This window comes from Cicer arietinum, chromosome 7 (genome assembly GCF_000331145.2).
Source record: "Cicer arietinum cultivar CDC Frontier isolate Library 1 chromosome 7, Cicar.CDCFrontier_v2.0, whole genome shotgun sequence".
Lineage (NCBI taxonomy): Eukaryota > Viridiplantae > Streptophyta > Magnoliopsida > Fabales > Fabaceae > Cicer > Cicer arietinum.
This window is the reverse complement of record NC_021166.2, coordinates 35,150,918-35,178,680: the sequence shown is the minus strand read 5'-3', so window position 1 is coordinate 35,178,680 and position 27,763 is coordinate 35,150,918. Positions and strand designations below refer to the sequence as shown.

General features: G+C 34.1%; 1 protein-coding gene across 1 annotated transcript; it reads right to left on the bottom strand.

Annotated features, from left to right (window-relative positions):
• Window positions 1–21,043: 21,043 nt before the first annotated feature.
• LOC101515304 (uncharacterized) lies at window positions 21,044–26,341 on the bottom strand. The gene is made up of 4 exons (XM_004513202.4): window positions 23,721–26,341; window positions 23,410–23,601; window positions 22,508–23,066; window positions 21,044–21,336 (listed from the first exon to the last, which is right to left on the bottom strand). Exons 1-4 carry the CDS (start codon window positions 25,877–25,879, stop codon window positions 21,319–21,321), a joined length of 2,928 nt encoding a protein of 975 aa, XP_004513259.1. The 5' UTR covers window positions 25,880–26,341; the 3' UTR covers window positions 21,044–21,318.
• Between the last annotated feature and the right edge of the window lie 1,422 nt (window positions 26,342–27,763).

Sequence of the window (27,763 nt, the reverse complement as noted above, 5' to 3'; positions counted from 1 at the left end):
ATTGTCATAACAAAGTGGTGAAATTTGAGATACCAGGACAACCAGTCTTCTCATTTCAAGGAGGACGTGGTTGGGTACCACATAACCAAATCTCAGCCTTGGCAGCTAGCAAGTTAATGAGAAGAGGTTGTCAAGCGTACTTAGCCATGGTAAGGGATACACAAGTGGCTGAAGAGGAATTGGAAAAAATTCCAATAGCACGTGAATTTCCAGATGTTTTTCCTAAAGAACTTCCTGGATTACCACCTGATAGGGAGATTGAATTCTCTATAGACTTAGTTCCAAACACTCATCCTATATCCATACCTCCTTATCGTATGGCACCAGCAGAACTTAAAGAGTTAAGGGAACAACTTCAAGATCTTCTTGATAAGGGTTTTATTCGTCCAAGTTCTTCTCCTTGGGGAGCACCCGTCTTATTTGTAAAGAAGAAAGATGGATCCATGCGGCTATGTGTAGACTACCGACAGTTGAATAAAGTAACTGTGAAGAATAAATATATGTTACCCCGCATTGATGAGTTGTTTGACCAACTTCAAGGAGCTCAATGTTTTTCTAAAATTGATTTGCGGTCGGGGTATCACCAGTTGAAGATTAGGAGGGATGACATAAGGAAGACAGTTTTCCGCACGCGTTATGGACATTATGAATTCCTGGTTATGTCTTTCGGGCTTACTAATGCCCCAGCAGCTTTCATGGATTTGATGAATTGCGTTTTTAAACCATTCTTGGATCAATTTATGATTGTGTTTATTGATGACATCCTTGTTTATTCCAAGAGTAAAGAAGAACACGAGCGACATTTAATGTTGGTTTTGCAAACCTTAAGAGATAAACAATTATATGCCAAATTCTCAAAATGTCGGTTTTGGCTGGATAGTGTGGCATTTTTAGGACATGTTGTGTCTAAGAATGGAATAAGCGTAGATCCAAGTAAGGTGGAAACAGTCCAGAATTGGCCCAGACCTACAACAGTGAAGGAGATTCGGAGTTTTCTTGGCTTAGCTGGCTATTATCGATGTTTTGTGAAGGATTTCTCAAAGGTTGCATCTTCGTTGACTAGGTTGACCCAGAAGAAAGTTGAGTTCCGATGGACTGATGCATGTGAGGAAAGCTTTCAAAAATTGAAGGAGTACTTGACGTCAGCACCTATTTTGGCATTACCTATAGGTGGTGAAAGTTATGCAGTTATTTGTGATGCTTCTAGAGTTGGTCTCGGTTGTGTACTTATGCAACAAGGTAAAGTTATTGCCTATGCATCTAGACAACTCAAGAGGCGTGAAGTGAACTATCCCACACATGATTTGGAAATGGCTGCAGTTGTCTTTGCTCTTAAGATTTGGAGGCACTATCTATATGATTGAGGAACATTTTTGTAACGTATGTTAAGTCTATGTAATTTGCAGCTATTTTGGAGTCTAGAAATTTTTTTGGAAATTGTATTACACGATTAGATTATGTTCTTCAAATTGTGGCTGAATTGAGAATTTAACAGGGATTTTATAAATTTGGGAATGTTGAAGTTACAGAGGATACTCTATCGAAATTTCGAGAAAAAGCAAATATATATTTTTAAACGGTTCAAGAACGATTTAGTTGTTTAATTGTTAAGTTAATTGATAGGCTTGCCAGGCTAGGAGTATAGCTTGTGCGCCGGTCATGGCATTAAATTTTTGGGTCGTGACAAAAAATGGATGTGCATGCTGGAACTCTATCCATGGAATTTGGTGATAGCATTGTAAAATTTAACATCTTTCATGCTATGAAACACCCCATCGAAGAGCATTCTATTTTTCAAATTGAGTTGTTTCCTGATTTGGTTGATGACACTTACCCCGATATGTTTGCTATTGATTTTCCTTCAATGTATGGTTTTGATGATATTTGTACTTGTGAATTCTGTACAGATAGGCAATTGTGTTTTTGTGTGTGCTGAGATCGAAGCTGCCTTATAGGTTAATCATTGTGTTAATATTGATATTTCTACTAACAAAATTGATTTTGAAGACTTAGCTTTGGCCACTGGTGTTGTTCCCTCCATTGAACAGCCACCGACTATAGAGCTTAAACCACTTCCTAAAAATTTGATATATGCATATTTAGAAGAAAGTGGCAAGTTATATGTGATTATTTCAGCCAAACTTTAAGATGAACAAGAAGAGAAGCTGTTGCAGATTTTGAGAACAAACAGGAAGGCAATCGGATGGACCTTGGCTGATATTCCTAGTATTACCCATCCATGTGTATGCATAGGATACTATCGTAGGATGGGGTAAAATCAGTCAGGCTACCCCAAAGGGGACTTAACCCATTAATTTCGGATGTTGTAAAAAAAGAACTAACCAAGCTCTTGCAAGCAGGATTTATATACCCCATCTCTAACAGTCAGTGGGTGAGTTCGGTGCTGGTAGTCCCTAAGAAAATTGGACTCGCAGTGGTTAAAAATGAAAATAACGAACTTATCTCCACATGAGTGCAAAACAGCTGGAGGGTATGCATTGATTACAGGAGACTAAACCAGCCAACTAGAAATTTTTCTTTACCATTCATTGATCAAATGCTTGAACGATTGGTTGGTAAGTCATATTATTGTTTTCTTGATAGTTTTTCTGGTTATTTTTATATCCATATTGCACTAGAGGACCAAGAAAAGACCATGTTCACTTGCCTTTCGGCACATTTGCCTATAGGAGAATGCCCTTTGGCCTATGCAATGCCCTTGACACTTTCCAACGCTGCATGATTAGTATTTTCTCTGACTTGATAGAAAATTGTATTGAAGTTTTCATGGATGATTTTACTATGTATGGTTCCTCATTTGATCCATGCTTGAAAAATTTAGATAGAGTTTTGCATAAATGTATTGAAACTAACCTTGTGCTGAATTATGAAAAATGTCATTTTATGGTTGAACAAGGCATAGTTTAGGGACATGTGATCTCTAAAAATAGGATAGAAGAGGATTCTGCAAAAGTTGACGTGATTTCTAATTTATCTTATGCATGTTGCATCTGCGAGATTCTTTCTTTTCTTGGTCATGCAGGTCTTTGCAGGCGCTTTATCAAAGATTTCAGCAAGATAGCTCTTCCGCTGTCAAATTTGTTGCAAAAAGATGTCAGTTTCACCTTCGATGATAAATGCAAGAAGGCATTTGATTTCTTAAAGGCAGCACTGACCTCTACTCTCATAATTCAGCCACCCAATTGGACCCTCATTTTTGAAATTATGTGTGATGCAACTAACTATGCAGTGGGAGCAATCTGAGACAGACGCTTGAATATCGGTTAATATTGTTATCAAAGAGTCCCTGGCAACAACGCCAATTTGATTCATTGTCGCATACGGGTCAAATACAATTAATAAAATGTAAATAGAGGTAATAACTCGAATCGTTTCGCAAGGACTTCTGGTATAATAATGAGAACCGAATTGAAAGTTGAAATTAAAAAGGGGGTTTTTTAGATTTTTTATTTAACATATGAGCAAAACGATTAATCCACTTATTCAAGTTTCAGACCTATCACAGATTCTATTAATGAGTTTAATTTCTAATTCGTGATTCTATTCTTATTTGACTATTGAATTGATCAAACAAGCTTAATCAATCCTATGTGAATTTGGTTTTTTTGATTGGATTAAGAATCACAATCATCAAAATATTACAATTAACGATCAAACGTCGCAAAATTATAATTCAAATAAATTAGAAACCAAAACTAAATTCTGACAAATAAATTTAATCGATCCTATTGAAATTCAATTTAAGCAATCAAAATATCAATATAATCAAATAAACAAGAATATAATCATGAATCGAAATTGACAGTAACCTGAATCTCAAGGTGTTGATGAAACTCTGAACTCGTGGATTAATCTTATAAAATTAGTCTTCCATGAAATTAAAATTAAAAACTATTTATTTCTTGTAGCAATATGAGTCCTAATTTTTTTTCGTCCGTAGAAAAGAAACAAAACTGCCAATATATAGTGCTTGATATTGGGCTTTAGGGTTTATGGTTTAAAAAGAAGTGACCCACTATTTAAAATTATTACAAAAGTCCAGATTAAAGAATCTGCAATTTAGGTCCAATAAAGTTCGGAATTGGTCTTTTATTCCAACACAAAGGTTGTAGCTCTGATTTTTAACTTTCCAATGCCTGCTCGTATGCGCCAATCCGTTATCCAGAGCTCAAGTTATGGCCTACAGAGCAGACAAGAGTCAAAATATAAATAATAAAATTAAAATGCAAATAATAAAATTATAATTCAAATTTGACCTAAAGTTTAGAAACAAGCTAAAAATATTAATCTAAACTATAAAGAGCTTTTAAAATAGCAAACTAAAAAGTTAGAAACATGTGCCCAAATGTTATGATCAAGGGGTCTTCACCTTCGTTGTCTTTAGATTACTCTCCTAATCCTTATTTTCATGACAAAGGGGGAGAAGTTATTTAGATATTAAGTAAGATCAGAAGTTCTTTTTGTATGACTACTTCTGTATTTTTTTGTTTTTGAACCACTTATATATTAAGAACTTTATTGTTATATCAATGAAAAATTATTATTTGGTTCAAATGATTAGCACATATTGAGGGGGAGCTTCTACTAAAAAGCTCTCTGAATTATTATTAGAATCAAAAATTAAAATCTGAATTAACATGTTTTGTCATCATCAAAAAGGGGGAGATTGTTGAGACAAAATCCCAAATAAATGTTCAAATTAATGTTTTGATGAGATTTCTATATAAAATATTAGATCCATGAAGTGTAATCCATTCCATATCTTCATCATAAATATACAAGGATCAATCTAAGCAAGAATTACTAAAAAATTCGAAGGAAAAACACTTTGCTTCACAAAATACATAAAGCAAGATCATTCTCCAAGTTAAGCCAGTGCAAGTACAAACTGACAGGCTAGAAAGGACATTGTTGTTGTACTTTGAAACAGACCTGCACATGTGATTCAAGGCATGGGATCACTTCAGACAACTATGAAGATTAGAACATAGTCAACTCATCTCAAGACAAATTCAAAGAACGTTCTTGGTTCACAAGAACATTCCTGTTTTCAACAAGAACATTCTTGCTTTATAGATGATCTTATCCATTCACTAACTCATGACAGATGGACTATTTCCAACGGCTAAATGAGTTGTCATAAGCTCTCTTGAAGTCGATACATAAAGCTTCACGATGGAGAGCAAATTAGAACTCAAAGTGCCAAGCAAAACATCACTCATTTAATCATACTCAAGCTTTTCAATCATTATAAGTTTCAGTTGTGTCCTTAGTGTGATATTAGAATCAGTACTTACTAAGTTCTAAAATCTAGAATCTATTCTCAAACAAGAGTTGAGCATACTCAAATTCTAACAATCTCAAAAATCATTACTTTGTAACTCAAGGCTATATTGTTGACATAGCTTGAGTAGTGTGTAAAAATCCTTTTATGATTTAAAAGGTAGCTTATAAAATCCTTTCTAAAATAGTGTAAGGTAACTTGTGAAAATCCTTTCTAGGTAGAAAGATAGAACTTTGTAATAGATCAAGATTGATCTATGAAAGCTGTTTGAAAACCAAGAACGTTCTTGTTTTGAGCACTTTGTAGAAAATCTCACAATTATGAGGACTGGACTGATGACTCTTCATCATATTCATATTTTTCATTGTTTTTAGTCTTATTTATCTTTTATTCATTAGTTAATTTAAAGAGTTATTTGATAAATTTTGTTAATTTTAGTTCTTTTGTTTAATGAAATGTTTATGTTCTTATTTCCTTAATTAAATAGAGATTTTTTGTAGTTTTGGGTTGTTACTTTGTTTTAGTGCAGTGCTGAATTTTGGTGAGAAATCAATATGACCCATGTAGAGTATTTCAGCCATATCTGGAGTTATAAATTTCCAATTGGAGTCAAACCAAGTACAATTGAAAGCTAAGATCTATAGCTACACCCCTCATGAAGACACCAAAACCAAATTCGGAACCAAAAAAGGAGAGCAATGCACTAAAATCTAGACATAAGATATTGTGCGCTTAAAGCACACCCGAGACGCATTTCCACAATTAGGTGTTGAAGCTTCTTCCATTATGCGCCTGAAGTGCATTTCAGCGCTGAAGACCTGCTGCTTCACATCTGAAGCGCTTGACCCACAGCAGAACTGATTAAAACTCGTTTTCTCATTTTTTAGGAATCTTTTTGACAATTGGGAAGTGGGGAAACTTGTGCCCTAGCAGAGAAACTCAAAGACGGCCGTTTCTAACACCATTGGAGCAGTTTTATCAAGAATTATTCATGAATGTTTCTTGTAATACCTCTCTAATCTCTATCTTTTCTATCTCTGTCATGAGTAACTAAACCCTATTTGTTAGGGATGAGTGTAACAAGATGAAATCCTTGTTTTTCTGATTTTATTTCTAGTTATATGAATGAATTTATTGAGTTATTTTTCTCATCTTGGTGCTTAATTCTTTTTATTGCTTGATCAACATTAAACTTTTCTAAGCTTTGTATTTTGAAACGGAAGTGGACTTTACAAATGCTTGAGATGAGAAATTCATGAATTTGTAGTCTAGAGATAGATGCAAGTCATGAAACCAATTAAATTAGTTGCAAAGGCAATAGTTTAACAAGAGAATTCCGATATATTGAGGCTTAATGTTAATCTTAAATCCACAAAGAATTAGGGGTTACTTTGAAATTAAAGGTTTTGTCACTAAGACATTAGGGCAAGAATAATAAAGAGAATTCAGTAATAATTCAATAAAGGAATTCAATAACTAGGATCAAATTAGACACCAATGTTGGATTCGAAGTGAAACTCATCCCTAACATTTTTTTTATTATAAATGAACAATTTTATTATCGTTGTTAGTTTTAAATATTATTTCAATCAAATCGGTGACTTTTTGTTCAATTTTCATAATTAAATATAATTCACCAGTAAAACACAATTCTTGAGTTCGACACTCGGTACTACTGTTTTACTTATTACTTGCAACGATTCAGTACACTTGCTGAAACACTATCAAGTTTTTGACGTCGTTGTCGGGGTTTGTCATCTCACAATTGCATTTAATTTATTTACTTAATTAATTTTTTTAATTTTCTTTTTAATTTTTTATTTTAATTTTTAAGTTTTTGCTCTCACTATAAATTTTTTTTTTATTTTCTTTTTAATTTTGAAAGAAAAAAACAGTTTTCTTGTGTTTTCTATTTTTATTTGTTGAGCCTACTAATGTCGTGTGTTAGTGTTTTGTCTCTTCTTTATTTGAGATAACTATTCGCTGTAGAGCATGGAAGATTGTAATGACGATATTCTACTACAATTATATGAAGAAGGTAATATTTTTCTTATATCTGCTATATTACGCATTATTGAAGGACAAATCTTGATAGATACATTTTTAAAATATAACCCTTAGATTGAGCCTGTTAGGTGTGACTTTTGCAGAGGAATACATAGGAATGGAACTTATCCTGATTATATGTACCACCACTAGAATATGAAGATCTATTGATCATAGAAGTAGAAGGTGGCGAGCATTATATGAAGAGGATCAATTGGGAACAAATTCTACCTCCTAAAATTCTATCCAAATAATCAGATGAAACAGACTTTCACATCAAGGGCGTTTTGGTTGAATTCATGAAGAATAACATGGTTTCAATTGAACGATTTGAAAGTCAATGTGAGAGGTTATTTGAGCAAGTGGTTGGATTTGAGAAAATAAAGGAGAAGTTGAAGATTGAAGATGACTTCATTGTTGTGGTAGAAGAAGATAAGCAAGAGAAGAACACGAACGAGGAAAAGAAAAAAAAGAAGAGATTGATGAAGTTCGAGATTCAAGATTTGCCTTGTTCAACAATGTCCAAATGAAAAGGACATGCAAGCAACATCATTTATTTCTCAAGTTCATGGAATTTCTACCAAACAAAAAGAAGAAGGATGATGTGTTCTTCCTGTCATATATGCCACCTTGACAATAGTTGAGGCGTCAAACAAATGACCATAAAGAAGCGCTTCATGGGAGGCAATCCAAAGGTACATGTAACTTTTATTTTTGAAATTGTTTTTTATTTGAATTTTTTTTTTAATTGTGTGTAAATGTGCACTATGATGAAAAAATTTTAACAACTTGAAGCTAGTCTTAAACTATTTATTTCAGATTTTGAAATTTAAACTATATTTATTTGCTCATATCATTGTTCAATTCAATCAGTTTCACTAATGCATGCAGTGCTGATTACTCCTTGGTTGTCAAAGTCTCACTTGCCTTTTTATTTAAAAAAAAAAAAGAAAAACTAAATAAATTTTTTAGTGGCATATTTGGCATCATTTAGATAGTTCATACTCTATCTTATTATCCTAGATGTGAGCTTTTGGGCCTAAACACTTTAATTCTTTGTTGTGTGATTATCCAAACATGTGTTATCCCTTCAGAACTTGCACTAATTCTGACTTGCATCACTTGTAATTTATGTATACATTGAGGCAATTTTATTTGGTCGTTTGAGTCTTTCTAACTACCCTATGCAAATGTTATCATTTGCTAGCCCCTTTGAACCTTGCTCTTTTCTTTCAATAACTAGCCATATTACAAACCAAAGACCTGACTTTAATTACATCACCTTACTTGGAGTTAGGTAGGAAATTTTTTGTCTTGTCTTGGTAAAATTCTAAGTTTGGAGTTGCTCATGGGATAGCAACCTTTTAAGTTTTGGGTGGTGGTTCTAAAAAAAAATCAATCAAAAGAAAAATAAAAAATAAAAAAGAAAAAAAATCAGTTTGTGTACTTCGATAAATAACATCTTGGTTCTTTTGTCAATGCTTGAGAATGTCCACAATGAAAAGGTGAAGAAAAATAAAAAGTGGTAGAATAATTTGAAAATGTATGCTTAACTCCAAGTAGTAAAGCCTACTATCACAAAATATCATACGCTTACCTAAGCCCCATTACAATCCGAAAGTGCTCCAAAAGTGTATGTGTTTGTTGCATTGTGATTGCTAACTATAATTTTTTTCAAGCCTATGGTTGCGTGATGCATGTTCTAAGATTTGAGTGATAAATTCTAAACCCTTGCTAAACACTTGAGAGAAATTTTGGTGAGATTGTGTGAAGAGAGAGCTAAACTTGATGAATGAATGCTAAAGTATATAAATTGTGTTGTTTTTTTTTTTTATAAACAACCATGGAGCATGAAGAATAATTTGTAGTAGCTTGAACTTTGAGAATTGAGTTTGATTTGATTTGAGAAATTGAGTTTGATTTGATTTGAGAAATTGAGTTTAAGTTTGATTCTAAATGTACCAAATCTGAAATTAAATGTTGTTTGGGGACAAGCAATAGATTAAGTTTGGGGTTGTGATGACTCTTCATTGTTTTTAGTCTTATTTATCTTTTATTCATTAGTTAATTTAAGGAGTTATTTGATATATTTTATTAATTTTAGTTCTTTGATTTAATGAAATGTTTATGTTCTTATTTCCTTGATTAAGTAGATATTTTTCGTAGTTTTGGGTTGTTACTTTGTTTTAGTGCCCTGCTGAATTTTGGTGAGAAATAAGCATGACCTATGTGGAGTATTTCAGCCATATCTTTAGTTTGTGATGTCCAATTGGAGTCAAACCAAGCGCAAATGAAAGATAAGATCCATCGCTACAACTTTCATGAAAATACCGAAACCGCATTCGGACTCAAAAGAGAAGAGCAATGCACTAAACCCCAGACATAAGATGTTGTGCGCTTGTAGCGCGCCCGAGGCGCATTTCCACAATTAGGCACTGAAGGTTTTGCCGTTAATTGTTGAGAATGTTATAATTTAGGTAAGGGCTCCTCCCAAATTTTTAATTTGCACATAGGGACCTTATATGTGTTATTGATGTGTTATTGATGTGTGAATATGTGATGGTTAATATTGACGTGATTATGCATTAATAATTGATAATACGGGTTGCTACATGTTATGAATTTTATTTATGAATATATGTCTTGAGTATGCTCTGTGAAATAGTATGAAAAATTATTAGTGTTTAATGAGTATTAAAAAGAGTCTTTTAATAGATGTCGTTACAAAATAATTGTTGTGAAAGAGTCAGAGTATGCTCATCCATTTCATAGTTAGTGGTGATTGTGATGTGTCACAGTGTTAGTGGTGAACGCAATGAGCCACAGGGTGGTTCCCTGAGTTGATTGGTCCACCTTATCCTTACAAGGATTTTTGAGTCGTGTAGGTCTATGATAGACTGCACTTTGATAAATCGTGTTGATATGTGATAGTTGGTACCTCGTTAATTAGTAATGTCTATGAGAGACGGTACATTTATGACGTGTAGGTTTGTGATAGACTGCATTCTAGTAAATCGTATTGATATGTGATAGGTGGCACCTCAATAATTAGTACTAGTTTGTGAGAGGCAGTAAATTCATGATTTACGCCCCTCAAAGAGCGTTTGGAAATTTCGGAAACATGTGCATTTGCATAAAAGCATTGTATTAGGGTATTTGGCATGTGAGTCATGTTTGTTATGATATGATATGATATAATATGTGTATATACATGCTCTTTTTATTGTATGCTATCATGCCATAATTGTTAAGTGTTTAATGTTGTTATCATGACATAATAGTTAAATGTTAATTGCTAACTTCGGTTGGTGACCATTTACATTATTGTGGAAATTGGACATTTCCCTCAGATGATACCCGAATTCATTCTACCAATTGTTATCCTGACAATGAAAAGGACATTAGACTTCTCTGATCAGGATTCGCCGACTACTTTGGCATTCAACCTCGTCCCAAGCAGGGCTATATATACGGGGAGAGTAGTGAGGAATAGTAGGAGTGTTGGGGCAATATTTCACATGGGGCTCACACAAGAGAGGATCGACTTTCTTCTATCCTCAGGATTGGTACTCAGGGCGAATGGAGCTTGGGCAGATGTAGAGGATGCTTCAGTTAGAGGTGAGACGGAGGCCATCGTAGGTGTGGTTACTCCCACTATAGGAGCAGAAGATGTGGTTATTGGACCAAGGACTGTCGAGAAGGGTAAGAGGCTAATGTCGACACGATTGAATACTGCAGGATTATCTAGGTTTGTGGGGGACAAGGGTTTCATTGATGGATCACCAGTACCTTGGTTGGTGCCCGCTCGGGTCGAGTATGATCTTCCACTTCTAGTGAATGATCCTCTGTCGAAGCCACCAAACTCGTGGGTGGACCCGACCTCTAAGGAGACAAATCTCTATATGGCTAATGAGGAGGAAATTACTTCGAGGAGAGATATTGCGTCAAAAGGAACTTGTGCAGTGTGTGGAGGTCACCCTTGTTACTGTAATTGTTAATGATCAGATTAGTATTTTTTTTGTATAAGGCATTGGTGCCTCTCTTTTGGTGGTTGTACTTATTTGGTTTCAGGGTGATTTTATCTATGACATACCTTGATAATTGATTTTTTAGTGGGTCCATAATCCATTTTTTTGACGCGACCATGGCGGGATAACATTCTTGGAGCAGCACTTCTGCGTAGGTGTCTGTCGAGAACACCCCAGGGTATGAGCGATGTCTGATAGGTCTCATAACCCGGTGTATTTTCTAGTTGTATACTTTGTATTATTGTCCCAAAAACAATCTTAGCTTGTTTGTATGTATGATATAATTATTTATAACTCTTGTCGTTTTGTGTGACAACATATTACTTTATTTAGTTGTTTTAAAAAAATACACTCATACTGTTAAAAATTGAGTTGTTACACACACATAGGTAATAATAGGATTTGACTTGTCTTAGCAAGAGGGTTCATCTCTAAATAATGATTATGACCGAAAAATTTGTGATGATTCAAAATGAAGTGAACTACAGGTTGCTCTGAGTTTTTAATGTGTGATTGGTTTTGAGGTGGAGAAGATAAATTTGATCATTATTTTGAAATTGGGTGAATACTAATTGTTTGAGTCACCTTGGCTGCTCCCTATACCTTTTATTCTCATCATTGGTAGAGATGTAATGCAATGTATACATTCTTCACATCAAAAGTTTCCTTCATATCATAACCAAACTCATGCATCTAATTTTTTATGTATTAATATATTTGTTTTTCTTTACCTCTGCCTTTTTTTTATAGATGTTTAGTTTGCAACGTGTTTATGTGTTTCAATTAACTTTTATGGTGCCAATTTTTACCAAAATAGTAAATTCAAACTGATGTTCAATGTAACTGTCATGAGATCAAAATTACTAATGGTCCTACTTTCACATTAGAAATAAACCAAAGTAAAGGTAGGTTAAATACTCAGTTTTCTTAGAAATTATGCAGATCTAATATTTTATATATGTATATTGTGTTCCCATGTGTATTAAAGGAAAGTGACATTCCCCTTTTTCTTAGTGATTCAGTTGGTTGTTCCTCGTACAATTTCTCAACTGGCATGCTTTTAAAGTGGCTGCAATATTAAACAATCAAATTAAGTGATATAAGATACAGATATTATGAGAAATTACAATTTTTAACATATTCATAAATAGAGACTAATATATTTGAGATAGAAAATTGTGGCAAAAAGGAAATGACATTTATCCAAGAAATGATGCAGACAAGAATTATTATTATTTACATAAAGGATAGATTTGAGTTTGAGAAGTATCACGTGAAGGATATAATATACATTGCAAGTAGTTAGTTATTTTGATGAAATTATATATGAGATAAGACATCTATGTCAAATTCTTTTGACATAGATGTTTCAAAGCATTGTCAAATTAACTTTTTATGTAGATAATGATTCTTAAAATGTGATTAAGATCATTTTACCATTGTATATTTATTAAGAAATAGTTATGGATCGAAGTTGAATGAATGTTAATCGTTTAAGTAAAGAGTATGAAAAGGGACTTGAGGAGTTTTTACAATTTGTTTAAAAAACCTTCTTGAAAGTAAAGGAAGATTTTATTGTCCTTGTGTTATTTGTTTGAATGAACAAACATTAAATTTTTAGGAAATATGAAGTCATCTTATTTGTTCCAGGATTGACCTGAATTATGCCAGATGGATATAGCATGGTGATCCGTTAAACATGTCAAATACCTTAGGAAGAGAGCAAGTTAATGTAGATATGAGAGATCACCCTGGGGAATCAAATACGTAATATTGGACAAGTGTCTTTTAATCGTGCACATGTATATGATAATTTGTGCAGTGACAAGGAAGATACATTGTATTCGAGATGCACTAACTTCATACGGTTGTCTGCAGTGCTAAGACTGTGCAACTTGAAGGCGAGAAATGGATGGATAGATGAAAGCATGATGAATTACTCGAATTGTTGAAAGAAATGATCCCATAAGGTAACACATTACGAAATCATAACTATGAGGAAAAGAAGATAATGTGTCCAATGGGCATGGAGTATAGGAAAATACATGCATGCCCTAATGACTATATATTGTATAGAAATCAGTTTCAAGAATTCAATAAGTGTCTTATGTGTGGACTAAATGATGGTGATTCCATTTATGAAAGCACAATGAGGCCTCCTGCGAAGGTGTTATGGTATCTTCCAATAGTTTCAAGATTCAAAAGATTGTTTGTTAATATAAATGATGCAAAGAATGTAAGATGGCATGCTAATGAGAGGAAGCATGATGGACAACTCCGTCATCCAGTTGATTCTTTGCAATGGAAGAAAATTGATAATTTGTACTTGGAGTTCGGAGATGAGCCAAGGAATCTTAGGCTTGGACTTGGACTTGTTATGGACGGAATGAATCCATATGGAAACTTAATTAGTAACCATAGTTCATGGTTCATTCTACTAGTTATATACAACCTACCTCCTTAGATTTTCATAGGGATGGCAAAATAAGCCACACCCACGGGTAACCACCTGAACCCGTCTTGATTTGAGCAGGGAAAATCCTCTTTGATTTAAGCCTTTTTTAAAATATTAAAAATCATAATCTCATCTCTATAAAAAAATTAATTTTTTATTCTGTTATTATCTAATATTTATTATTTTATCATATTAATTATAATATATATGATTTTAAATTTATAATTTTATATATATGAGTGGGTGTGGGCGGAGAAACCTGAACCCCATTGCAAGCGGGGATTGATGTCTAAATTTTACACCCGCTAAAAAACGAGGACGAGTGTGGGTTTTCTCTGATTACTCGGGGGCATGGGTGGATGAGGAAAAATCCGCCCCCGACCCATCCCGTTGCCATATCTTGATTTGCATGAAGCATAAATACATTATGTTATCTATGATGATTTCAGGTCCAAGACAACCTGGAAATGACATAGATATTTATCTAAGTCTATTGATTGAAGATTTGAGAATTTTTTGGGAATGTGTTGATGTGTTTGATGGGTATTTTCGTGAATATTTTTAGATGCATGCAATGTTATTTTACACCATCAATGACTTTCCTGCATATGGAAACTTGTGTGGCTAGTGTTAAGGGACATAAAGCATGTCCTATATGTGAAGAAGGCACATGCTACCAGCAATTGAAACATGGAAGAAACACATTTTACGTTGGGCATTAGAAATTTCTCAAGTCTAATAATTTATACCGTAAGTTTAGAAAAATGTTTAATGGACACCAAGAGCATGAAATTTCCCATAAAGCCTTAATTGGGGAGAAAGTTTATCAACGGGTCAAGGATATCAACGTTATCTTTGAATGAACTAAAAAACTGACATTTGAGAAAAATATATGGAGGAAGAAGTATGCGTTCGTTGATCTTCCTTACTAGTCTAGTCTAGATGTAAGACATTGTCTAGAAAATGTTGAGATGGATATACGACAACAGTTAGCTCCACAATCAGCAGGTAAACGGACACATTTGTCCAAAAAAAGGAGAGGAAAGGCTTTTGTAAGTGTTTACAGGGAATAAAAGGGCCGCATGACTACTCCTCGTATGTCAAGAGTCTTGTCTCAATAAAATATTTAAAATTAGTTGTCTTAAAGTCTCACGATTGTCATGTATTGATGCAACATCTACTAACAGCGGCTTTACATGGCATATTGCCTAAAAAGTAAGAGATGTCTTAACTAGGTTATTCTTCAACGCTATTTGTAGCAAAGTCGTTGATCCTCAAAAATTAAATGAGTTGGAAAATGAAGTTGTTATTATCTTGTGCTAACAAGAGATGTATTTTCCTCTTTCTATTTTTAACATCATGGTTCATTTAATTGTTCATTTAGTTAGGGAGATTACATTATGTAGTCCTGTTTATTTGAGGTGGTTGTCACAAATCTCCTCTTGAGGCCTATAATTATCTTGATAAGGACCTTTCGAAGGCATTTGTTCAAAAACAATAGGATCCTTCCTTTCTAGTTAGCTAGATTTATAATTTAGTTTCTCTTAATAAATTTATTTCTAGTATTACATTTATTAGGTGTATTATTTATAATAGGAGAAAAGAAAGAAGACTCAAATGATTCAATCACATGATAAATACCATCACCTAATGTCTCGTGCGGGATATGAGTTGCTTATTGAAATATTGATGAATGAAAAATTAAAACAAAGACAAGATTCATCTGAAAATTCAATAGTTACAACTCCATCTCCACTATTACACCATGAAAAGTGGAAGAAAGCCCGAAAAAAGCCATCAGGAGATTACTCATCAGAAGATGTTCGTGTCATTGTAGAAAAAATTGTAAGTAATTATGTAACATAAATTTGCTAATATAGAAGGACGAAATCATACACATGAAAAATTAAGCTAAAATTAAACTTATTAGATGCCTATATCAACACGAATTTCATCAAGTTCAAATGTTTTATTATATTTGAATCTGTCATATTCTCATGGCTAAAGTTATGGAATAGATGACAAAACAAACAGTCAGGGCCAAAATAACTTTACAAAAACATAATAGTAAAAACAATTGTTGCAAGGTCCACAAAATATCTTTTTTTTTTTTTCAATTTTTCAAATAATCTTGTTTTGTAATCTTCTAGATGAGCATATGCAATAACTCCTATTACGATATAATACATGTTGATGAATTAGCTAGTAAAGCACTCCAAAATCTGATTGAAAGTTAGTAGTTACAATATTGATCAGGGAACATGAGGCAAACCTTATAGTGTTTTTGTAACTGTGGTCTCTTCAATTTGAATGTTGGAGTTACTAGATCTCTCTCCACATCAAAGGGAATTGGTGCAAGATGAACAGCTTTAAATGTGTAAACACAAGAAGGGAGGTTGAATTGTGTTTGATAAATTTGACAACTTTTTGCTAATTTGATGAAGGTTGGTTGTTATGAATTACTTGGATAAGAAGCAATCGGATTTAGAGGTAGCAAACAATGAAAGAATAAATAATTTAACAGATAGATTTATCCTGATTCACCATTAACTTGGCTACATTCAGTCCCATCATTTAGAAGTCTTTAATCCACTAATTCAATTACACTGAATTACAAAGCACCTAACCCTCTAAGTCAGTCTTCCCAAACAACCTGACAACCCAAAACCTTTAAGGAACTAGTCACCTTGACCCTACAAGCCAAGTATTCTCCTAACAACCTGACAATTCAAGATTGAGGAAGGAACTAAACCACTATCGGGTTGGATACAATAGATTGGAACTTGAGTAATTGCTTCTAACAAAGCTGATAATAAAAATAACTCTCATACTCTAAGAAAAGAATACTCAAAAAATATTTATAACTTGAACATGTGTTTCTCTCTTTGAACTCTAAGATTACACTTTTTTGCTTTTCAATGATTTTCTTCTTCAACCTTGAGTATCTATATATAGTTAAAATTTGGGCTTCAATTTAGTCTTTGTTTAATTCTGAATTGTATTTTGTTCATATTGCATTTATAAATTCTTCAAATTGATTTTGTTCCTTTTTTGTTTAGATTAAGGTTGTAAATTCTATAGAGTTATATGTTCGTAATTTGTTTAGATTGCGTTTGTAAATTCTTCATATTGTTTATGTTCATATTTTGTTGTAGATAAATCTTGATCAAGTCTTCTCCAAAGCATCTTCAAATCTTCATCAAATTTTGATCAAATCTTATTCAAATCATAATTAAATCTTCTTCAAATCTTGACCATATTTTAGTTTCAACTTGGTCAAAGATTTTCTTCAATTATAAATTTGAATCAAATCTTATTTTAGATTTTCATCGGTTATAATTTTGAATCAAATCTTATTTTAGATTTTTGTCAATTATAAATTTGAATCAAATTTTATTTTAGATTTTATTCAAAATCGTGAATCTTCTCTCATACTCTTTCATGTCAAATATATTGTTCTCATAAAATACTTTTTTTAACATCAAAACTCTAAATGCAAAACCAACTTGGTTCCAACAATCTCCCCCTTTTTTATAATGACAAAACTTGTTTTTTTATAACAACTTTTCTTTATATTTCTTTGACTCCCCCTAACTTAGGGGTCCCCTAAATCTAAGTATCATTTTCTTTCCACTTTATCAAATATATTTCTTCCCCTTTTGTCATCGGACAAAATGACGTGAAAGTGATTTTTTTTTTCAATTTTTTTAATAACATAAATATAACATATTACAAGAAAAAACTAATGTAAAACTAAACTACTTTGAAGTTATCCCAATATTAGTCAAGTATAAAGGTAAGGTTTAGGTTTTTCTTGAAGAAATCAAATCTATCTTCAGGTAGTGGTTTGGTGAATATGTCAGCCCATTGGTGTTCAGTGTCTACAAACTGAATGTTTAGAACCCCTTTTCGAACAAAGTCTTTAATAAAGTGGTGTTTGATCTCTATGTGTTTAGCTCTAGAATGTAAGATAAAATTTTCGGTTAGAAAAATGGGATAAGTGTTATCGCAATAGATGGGAATGTTGGATTCTTGGATTTTGTAGTCTTCAAGTTGATGTTTCATCCAAAGTAGTTGAGAACTGCAGCCAGCTGCTGAAATATACTCAGCATCTGTTGTTGACATTGCAATGGTGTTTTGTCTCTAACTTGACCAGGATATTAAGTTGTCATAGTATCCACTAAGTTTGTACTTGATAGATTTCTTGTAAAACAAGGTAAGGTTGATAGTGGCTTTTAGTCATCTAAAGATTCTCTTAATAGCAGTTAAATGAAATTTCCTAGGGTCAGCTTGAAATCTTGCACATACACATACATTAAACATGATGTCAAGTCTGGAAGCGGTAAGGTAAAGTAGGGATCTTATCTTTCCTCTATAGGTTTTTTGGTCAACTTTTTGGCTTGGATCATTTTTTTCAAGTGAACAAGTAGGGTGCATTGGTGTAGCCATAGGTTTGCAATCACTCATCTTAAACTTCTTGAGAAGTTCTTTTGTATATTTAGTTTGATGAATGTATATACCTTTTTGACTTTGTTGAATTTATATCCCTAAGAAGAATTTAAGATCTCCCATCATACTCATTTGAAATTCATACTGCACTAATTTAGAAAATTCTTGAAAAATAGTGCCATTAGTAGATCCAAAAATAATGTCATCAACATAAATTTGAATAATAAGAATGTCATCTTCTATTGATTTTCTAAAAAGTTTATTATTTACTTGTCCTTTTTCAAAGTTATTTGTAAGCAAAAAGTTACTAAGTCTGTCCTCTTTCAAAGTTATTTGTAAGCAAAAAGTTACTAAGTCTATCATAACACGCCCTAGGTGCTTGTTTTAGACCGTACAACAATTTCTTAAGTTTAAAAACATGATTTGGAAATTCAGAAATTTCAAAACCTCGGGGTTGTTTAACATAGACTTCTTCACTTATATAACCATTTAGAAAAGCACTTTTAACATCCATTTGAAATAATGCAATGTTATTATTTGCAGCAAAAGAAAGTAGGATACAATTAGCTTCTAGCATGGTTATTGGAGCAAATGTCTCAGTGTAATCAATGCCCTCTTGTAGACTATAGCCTTGTGTGACAAGTCTTACCTTATTTCTTACCACTTCACCTTTTTCATTTAGCTTGTTTCTAAAAAACCACTTGGTTCCAATAATGTTCTTCTTTGGTCTAAGTACTAGATCCCAAACATCATTCCTCTTAAATTCATTTAACTCTTCTTGCATTGCAAGAATTCCTCCATCATCTGCCAATGCTTCATCAACAGTGGTAGGCTTAATTGATGAGAGTGACCCAAACAAAGTGGAACTTTTGTTGAAAATAGAAAACAGGGAACGTTCTTGGTTATGGAAACAGAAAACGGAGAACGTTCTTGATTAGTTAAAATCACAGTTTTAGCTTATCTATTTAACTTGATAATCAAAATGACTAAAAGTAAATAGAGATAAGGAAGAGATACCACACAAATATATATTTTGGTTCACCGAACTCGAGCTACGTCTAGTCCTCACAATTGTTAGATTTTCCACTAAGTGTTCAAACTTATAACATTCTTGCTTTTACAATGTTATTGGTTCTACATAGTTTTTGTTAAGATCAACCTTGATCTGTAACAACAATTCATTTCCACCTAGAAAGAATTCAATCAAGTCACCTATCAATCTTGAGAGGATTTTACAATTCACCTTTTATTCATAAAAGGATTTTTACAAAAAACTACTCAAACAATAAACAACTCTTATAGTTTTGAGTTTACACATTAATGTTATAAAGAGATTAGTAGAATCTGATTATGCTCAACTCGTGTTTGAGAATAGATTATTGATGAAAGAACTCAGTAATATGATCTGGATATATGAAGAGAAAATCAGAACTGATTCTTTTGCAATTTAGAAGCTTTTAAGTATGTAAGTGTGTATGATTGATGGATTTTCTTAGCACTTGAAGTTTTGTGTTTTCCTTGAGCTTGGGGTTCCTTTTATAGGCTTCAAGGAGGTTGATGGCAGCTATTTTGACCATTGAAAAGGTGTCTTGCTGTCATATGTCAGACTTGACCAAAGACCAGACTTTTAAACTTTGAATGTTCCTATTTTGAACATTCTCATTTCTGCTTTTGTGTTAATAATGTTTGATATGTAGCTTCTCATTCTTGACTGTGATGATCCTTTGTTTATGCATACAAACATGTCAGAGATGTGCTTAATCGATTCAGATTAGGACTTCCTTTTGATTCGTGCAAAACAGGCTGGAGAATGATGTAACAAGGCTAGAGAATAATGGTCAGTAAGTTGGAGAATGTTCGTATCATTCTGGACTAATGTCATTATACTTGGAGAATGATGTTGATCATTCTTGAGATAGTTGTTAATCATTTTGGAGAAAGATGTTTGCTGTTGAAGATCAAATGTAACAAGTTGGAGAATGTTTATCAATCTAGAGATGATGTTACACTACTAGAGAATGATCATTTGACACTTTTGCTTTGAGTTGTGCCTTTTAATCTTTGATCCTTTTGAGTGATTATTTTTCTCATATGAGAGTTGTATTTTCCTAGTATATGAACTGAAAATCCATTTGCGATTTGCAAGAGCTTTTTTTGCATTAAAAACTGATTTGATCTTGTTTGCTGAAAATGATAGAATCGTGGAGAACATTCTTGATTTTCCAGAGTATGTCAAGAACGTTCTTGGTTCAGTTTTGTTCATTTTTAGCACTTTCTCTAAATTGAGTTCTCTTCTCTTGCTTTTGCTTTGTACCTATCTTAGATTATTACACTCAAAAGCACATGTTAAATTAACACATAATTTAGAATCATAATTAGAGTCTTTATTTAACTTTTATTTGTTTACATCAAAATATTAATTTAATTTCAATAAATAATATTATTTTATTCTCTAAAATAAATTGCTCACCTTAAAGTTGGAAGATACCAAACTTCAAAATTCTTGAAAGGAAGGACCAAGACTCGAAAAAAATTTAGATATGAAGTGTATATCTTAATTTGTCTTTGTTTTTTCTTAGAATTACGTAAACTAGAGATTTTCGGTTGTAATACAAATTCTAGCCGCATAACCAAATTAAGTTTATATTTCTATGTTTAGTTTTCTATCACAATCAACCGAACTTATTTTTGGAAACAATTCTTAATGATGTTTTACAAACTTTACCAACACTCTAACCAACACACTGACATCACATAATATTCAGACCTAAAGCAGTATTTCTGCTTGTTAGTAGATATCTAGTAATGATAACAGAAAGCAACATTAAATAGCAAACTACACAAAGCTTGTACTTGAAATTGAAAGCTCAAAAACACAACTGAGATATAATATGACGATGTCAAATACCTATTGGGACAAAACAATCTATGAAGGATTCTTTATTTGGATAACTAGAAGAACACAATGTCTATGAAGATGCTTTTCTAAGATTAAATCGCACATCAATAGCCAAAAGTAAGCTGATTTCCACATATTACTGGACAAAATCTTCCTGTGAAGAATATAGGACAATAATTTTTGTTGGATAAGATAAATAACAAATTAATGTTCTATGGACTAAAAAAATAAGAAACATATAAGGAAAAAGTAATAAGGAATATCAAATATACAAACCTGCAGTAGGTTTATTTAGAAAGAGAAACAAACCACGGAACAGTTGATACATTTCAAGAGTGATTAAACAACTCCTGACCTAAACTGACTTATAATAACCAGACAATGGATAATCATTAATAGGACATAAGGCACAAACTATGCATCCCATATTCCACTTTTTAATTAATCAAAAAAATGAAAAAAGTAATACCAGACTTAGCTCATTTCTATTTTACAAATTTCAGTTGTTACTGCTGGGAGTCATATTTTCATCTGAGAAAAAAGTGTCAGGAAGTCCATATCTTAAACTCACCCAAGATAGTTGAAAATTTCAATCACAGATTTTACCATCAACTTGTGTAGGCACAAATACTTAATTGGCAACCTTCAAAACCATGGTCTTAAGATTCCCCAACCCAGAACCAAGCATGCACTTCAGTACCAAGACCCCAGGTTTATGAAGTAAATCATTTTTTGGGTTGAAACTCTAATTTAACAATAGGACTGATGCAATTTAGCTATCTTTGATTGCTTAAATGATCAACTTAGGATTGTGGTGTGCAGAAAAATCATTTTACTAAGGACATCAATACCTATCAAGAGATAATTGATTAAAGAATAAATGATTGGGAAATAGATGAAAAATAGCACAGAAGAGAGGCTGAACTTGCAGATTGGATAAAAGGAAAATATCTTTCTAGATGTAGTTTGCAATTTGTGTGGCTTATTCTACATAAACGGGATGTCAAGGACGAATGAAAAGGGAGTTCAGTAGCTGTTAGAATAAAAACTTCAATTTAACAAATGCATCAAATTGAACAAATGATGTATTTACTATTTAATATAATGAATCAGCTGACATGTACGTAAATACTGGGAAACATTTGATTCCAGAGTCCAAACATTGACATTCCACCATTACTGGTTGAATACCAAAATCTGAAACATCTATAGCATGTTACGTGATATCTAGTATTCGGAATTTTTCTTGATTTGCTCTTCAAGTAAGCATATACAATTTCTCTGTCTGTCAAAATCAGATGGTTTAATCACATCAAAGATTATACCTGAAACAATGCCTTAGAAACTGAACCACATATTTGACTCCCATTAGCCATGTAACTCTCATCATCTGAACCTATTGTCTGCGGGCTTGACTGTTTGTTTTTTGTCATTGGCGTCTCACATACTGTGTCATAACATGCCCTTGGCCGCTCCTTTCTTTTTGAAACCTTCCAAAGGTGATCTGTCTTGGACTTCATACCCTTCTGTTTTGGGGCCCAAACTCGCAAAGCAGGCATCCGACGTTTGATGTATGAAAATCTGTGTGCCCTCTCTCTCCTCTCGATAGCTTCAATTAGTTTTTTATCATCATCCCTCTCTATAATTCTTTGGAATTTTTCGCTAACATTCTTCTGCAAATGAAAACGCTCGTTTTCTGCTGAGAAAGGTCCATTACTGATGTCATTTTCACCCATCTCATCTCTGGATACTTTTAGATTCAATGATCTGTTGCTCTCCTCACTGTTAAATAAACAATCCAGGTCTTCATCCTCATTTGCAAACAGAAGCAAGTCCATTTTGTTGTAGATTTTATGAACAATGTCTTCAAGGGTGTGAGAATACCTGAAATTTGTAGGGTTTCACAATCATAAGTGTTCATGCTTTCTTTACTTTATGCAGTTATCCACAAAAGTTCAATGTTTCCACTTTCCATGGAAAAAGAGAAACAAACAAAAAGAAACTCAAAAGCTCTAGAACATAACAGAACAAGAAGCAAGCCACAAAAATTTCATATATTGTCATAATAGCAGTAAAATGAAAATAAACCGAGTTATTGACTGCACTCCAAACAGAAATTAATAGTTCTATAAATCCTCATAGTTCATGCTAAACCATAAATATAACATTTCAGAGGAAGCATCAGTCAACATATAAAACATCTCAATTGAGTTATATAAGCTTGTACCTGCTTTTTATGATCTTTGCGACATAATTTTCAAGATTCCAATCACCAAAGAATCCCCCTTCCATGTGGCACTGAATGTTCTCTAGAAGAAGGCATATTTGTTTAACAAACTTCTGTTTACATGAATCTTCGATTCCACCTCCATCCTCTGATTGCAAAATTTCCATTCGAAATAAAATCTGCAGTTCATATCTAATTCTCACTAAGGAAAGCATGAAACAAAAGTTCCCAAATTTCACAAGTGATTAGAACTAGAAAAGAAATATGCGTCATCATAAGAATAAATTAAGGAAAACTCGATAAAAGGATACAATCTAACAGCATGTTCTGTGATTATTGTAGTTGGTCCTGCATCAGATGCCTGAGAGGACGAATTTCTGCTTTTATGCTTTGCAGCTATCTCCTTGGGCTCCTTCAACAGTAGTTTTATTAGTTCAGACACAACCATCCTACGACGAACATTATTATCTTTCATAGGAGAATGGATCTCAGGAATTGTTTCTGTATCAACCTTCTGACGTAACCAGTATATAGATGAATTTACAAGTCGCTCTGCCAAAGCTCCAAGGTCTATGACATCAGATTCAATTCCCTGTTGGATCCTGTTGGAAAGATTACTAAAAAACGCTTCCGATGTTTCTGACCTAAAATCAAGCGCACCATCATCCTGTATCGTAGCAGCCTCGGTATTAATTCCAGCTGACACAACCACCGTTGGGATTGGCTCTTCACCATTTTGAGGTAACTCAATCAATTTACTGTCACTCTCTTCTACAATGATCGTATCCGGCTTGGGTTTTTCTGACAAAATCAGATCACAGCAGCTAGATTTTTTCACCTGTTTCATCCAGCATTTCAAAAACTTCAACTTCTTCGACTTGTTACATTCCATTGCATAATAAACCTCATGCAGATCCATCTCAAATTGATTATATACCAAATCACAAAAGGAGCTCCACGTGAGGTTTCGAAGAGTATTTAAATCTGTTATCTTCTTTTTCCTCTTACCCTTCATTCCCACAGCACTCTTGACCTGAGTATCCAACAAATTCGCATTCTTGTTGAATTTGCGATCTGATTCGCAAACACCTGCCTTAATAACACAATCCATATTTGCTCCATCAAAATCAATAGCCAATTGTGAATCCTCCAAGACAGATAAAAGAGCTGAAGAAACAGTAAAAGGCCTAAGAATACCAACACAAGAACCACCACTTTTTCCATTGTCAACGGAAACCAAAGCCCAGTAACCTTCTTTATAAAGAAAACTCAACAAGATCTCCCAGACCGGAACAGATTTTCGCCGCCCCTGACAGCCAATTTCAGTCGCTAGCAATTCAAGAACCCTACCAGCGAAAAACTCACCCGAATCTCCCTTCTTAGATTCACTAAAAACCTCGCGCACCAGAACTGAATCAGAGAGACAATCCCTCAAATCAGCAAACGCATCACACTTCCTCACAACCTTAACTTGCAACTTCGACGTTCCACCTGAACACACATTCCACAATCTCTCCTTCTTTCCATAACAACCACCACCTTGTAAATTCACATCCTCCCCTCTACTAAAACCTCTCAAATCCAAAACTTCAAGATCACAACAGTTATACTCAATTGGACTCCCATTAACATCCAATATCCTAAGACTCAATTGCACCTGAACTTCCCTAGAACAACAACGAAAAGAAAAGCACGAAACCCCAATTTTGGGATATATCAAACCAAAAGGAACAAGAGCAGAACCAAACAAAATTGAATCCAAAGAGCAAAAACCCCAACCTAATTTCCTAGCCCCAATATCAAACAACCCACGTATCTTTCCAACCTCGTCATCATCGCCACTATTCTCACTCACACAATTGCTATTAACACCAATCCAACTACAATGAACACCCTTGGAGCCAAACCTACGACTCACACTCCCGAAAAACCCCAAAAACCTATCACAAAAGGAACCCTCGTTTCGCAAATTTTTTTCATCGGAATCGAAAAATGCGGCAATGGAATGGAAGGAATTAAACAAGGGGGTAAACAAGAGAATTAAATTGGGGGGAACAAGAAGAGAGGTGGAGTCGGTATCCGGTTCCCAGGGGTAATCATGGAGGAGTTGAGTGATGGAATCGAGGAGGTGAGAGGCTTTGGGGTGATGTGGAAAAGGGAAATGAGGGAGGGAAGAGAGGGTTTTAGAGAGGAGATTGAAAGTGGAGGAAGGATGATCGAAGGAGAGATAGTGTTTTGGGAGGAAAGGGTGGAGTTTGGAGAAAGAGAGGTGAGGTGGGAGAGAAGAAAAGAAGAATTTGAAGGCGAAGAGAGAGGAGGAAATTGGAGGGAAAGAAAATAAGGTTTTGGAAGTGGAGAGAATGTTTTTGATGAAGTGATTGTTGTTGTGGAGGAGTGGGTCGAGATCTATGAAGAGAAGGATGCGGTGAGTATGGGAGTAACATGTTATTGGATCTGGGTTTGAAGCCATTGTCGGCTGGATATGAGAGAGGGAACGAACCAAACTGAGTTTTGAATATGTGAGTGAGATCAGAGGATGGAACGGTGCCGTTTTATTGACTGAACACTCTTCTTCCTGTCTAATCTCTAATTGGCAAGTTTTTACGTATTGGATGGGAGAAGAAGATCCTCTACTAAACTCCCGCCAAAATTAATCCTCGAACTTTCTCTTCAATCCTTGCCGCCTACTGTCTCACTGCGGTTAATGTTCAGCAATATTTATACTATTCGGAATGGAAGTCGGTGTCGGGTTCCCTAGGGTAACCGTGGAGGAGTTGAGTGATGGAATCGAGGAGATGAGAGGAGATTGAAAGTGGAGGAAGGGTGATCGAAGGAGAGATAGTGTTTTGGGAGGAAAGGGTGGAGTTTGGAGAAAGAGAGGTGAGGTGGGACACAAGAAAAGAAGAATTTGAAGTCGAAGAGAGAGGAGGAAATTGGAGGGAAAGAAAATAGGGTTTTGGAATTGTTGAGAATGTTTTTGATGTAATGATTGTTGTTGTGGAGGAGTGAGTCAAGATCTATGAAGAGACACCGCTAGGAGTAACATGTTATTGGATATGAGTTTGAGGTTATTGTCGATTGGATATGAGAGAGGGAAGGAACGAGACTGAGTTTGAATATGTAAGTGATGTTGGAAATGATGATGATTTTAATGGAAGTTTGTTGGAAATAATCATGACATTTATTATAGCTAGTGTTATTGTGAATTGAAAAAATAAAGAAATCTTATATAGGAGGGATATCACACACCAGTAGCGTATATAAGGTGGAAGTATGATACTTGGGGTGTGCCCCAATGGATATCCCAATTTTGTAAAGGAGGAAGAACGCAATCAAAATTGACCACCACACACGCGCCGCCGTCCGATTGGCCACATGTTTAGTGAATCAGACCTAATGGATCGCTCTTTTCTCTCTGATCCAGTTACGAACTTCGTGGTTAATAGTCTGTCTTGCACCGCGACTCAACACGTTTCCATACTGTCATGTCTACTGACGAAATTACTAGGACAAGATCACCTGCTTCTGACTACAACAAACCATTTCAGATTGAGGGAAGTCACTTCAAATGATGGCAACAAAAGATGTTATTTTTTTTAACCACGAAAAATCTTGTCAACGTTCTGAAGGATGAAATTCCTGTTGTTCCAGAAATAGATGACCAAACAGAAAAGGATAAGAAAGCTGCTGAATTAACCCCATGGGAAAATAATGATTACTTATGTAAGAATTATATTCTCAATGGACTTGCTGATGATTTGTATGATTATTACGGTTCCGACAACAAAACTGCTAAATAGATTTGGGATGCTCTTAAGAAGAAATATGATACTGAGAAAGCTAGAGTCAAAACGTATGATGTTAGCCGCTACCTCAAATATCAAATGACAGATGAAAAATCAGTGAAACCTCAATCTCATGAAATCCATAAAATTTCTCACGAGATTATCTGTCCTTAGATGCACAATTTCAAATTGCTGTTATTATTGACAAACTGCCCCCTGCTTGGAAAGATTTTTAAAATTATCTCAGGCATAAAACGAAAGAATTCTCACTAGAAAGTCTGATTATCCGCCTTAGAATTGAGGAGGAATCCCGAAAGCAAGATCAGAAAGATGAAGTTCTTCTTGTGGAAAATAACAAGAAAAAGAAATTCATCGGAGCAGTTCTAAAGCCAAATGGCAAACAACTAAAGAATCAGAATCGCACTTTAAAAACCAGCAACAAGAATGAGAACCCTCCAAAGGTCCTCGCCCACCTCCTGGAAATAGAAAATAGCAACCACCTCCTGGAAATGGCCCTCGCCCACCTTTTATTTTTTTATTGTGGGAAAGAGGGTCATATGGCACGCAAG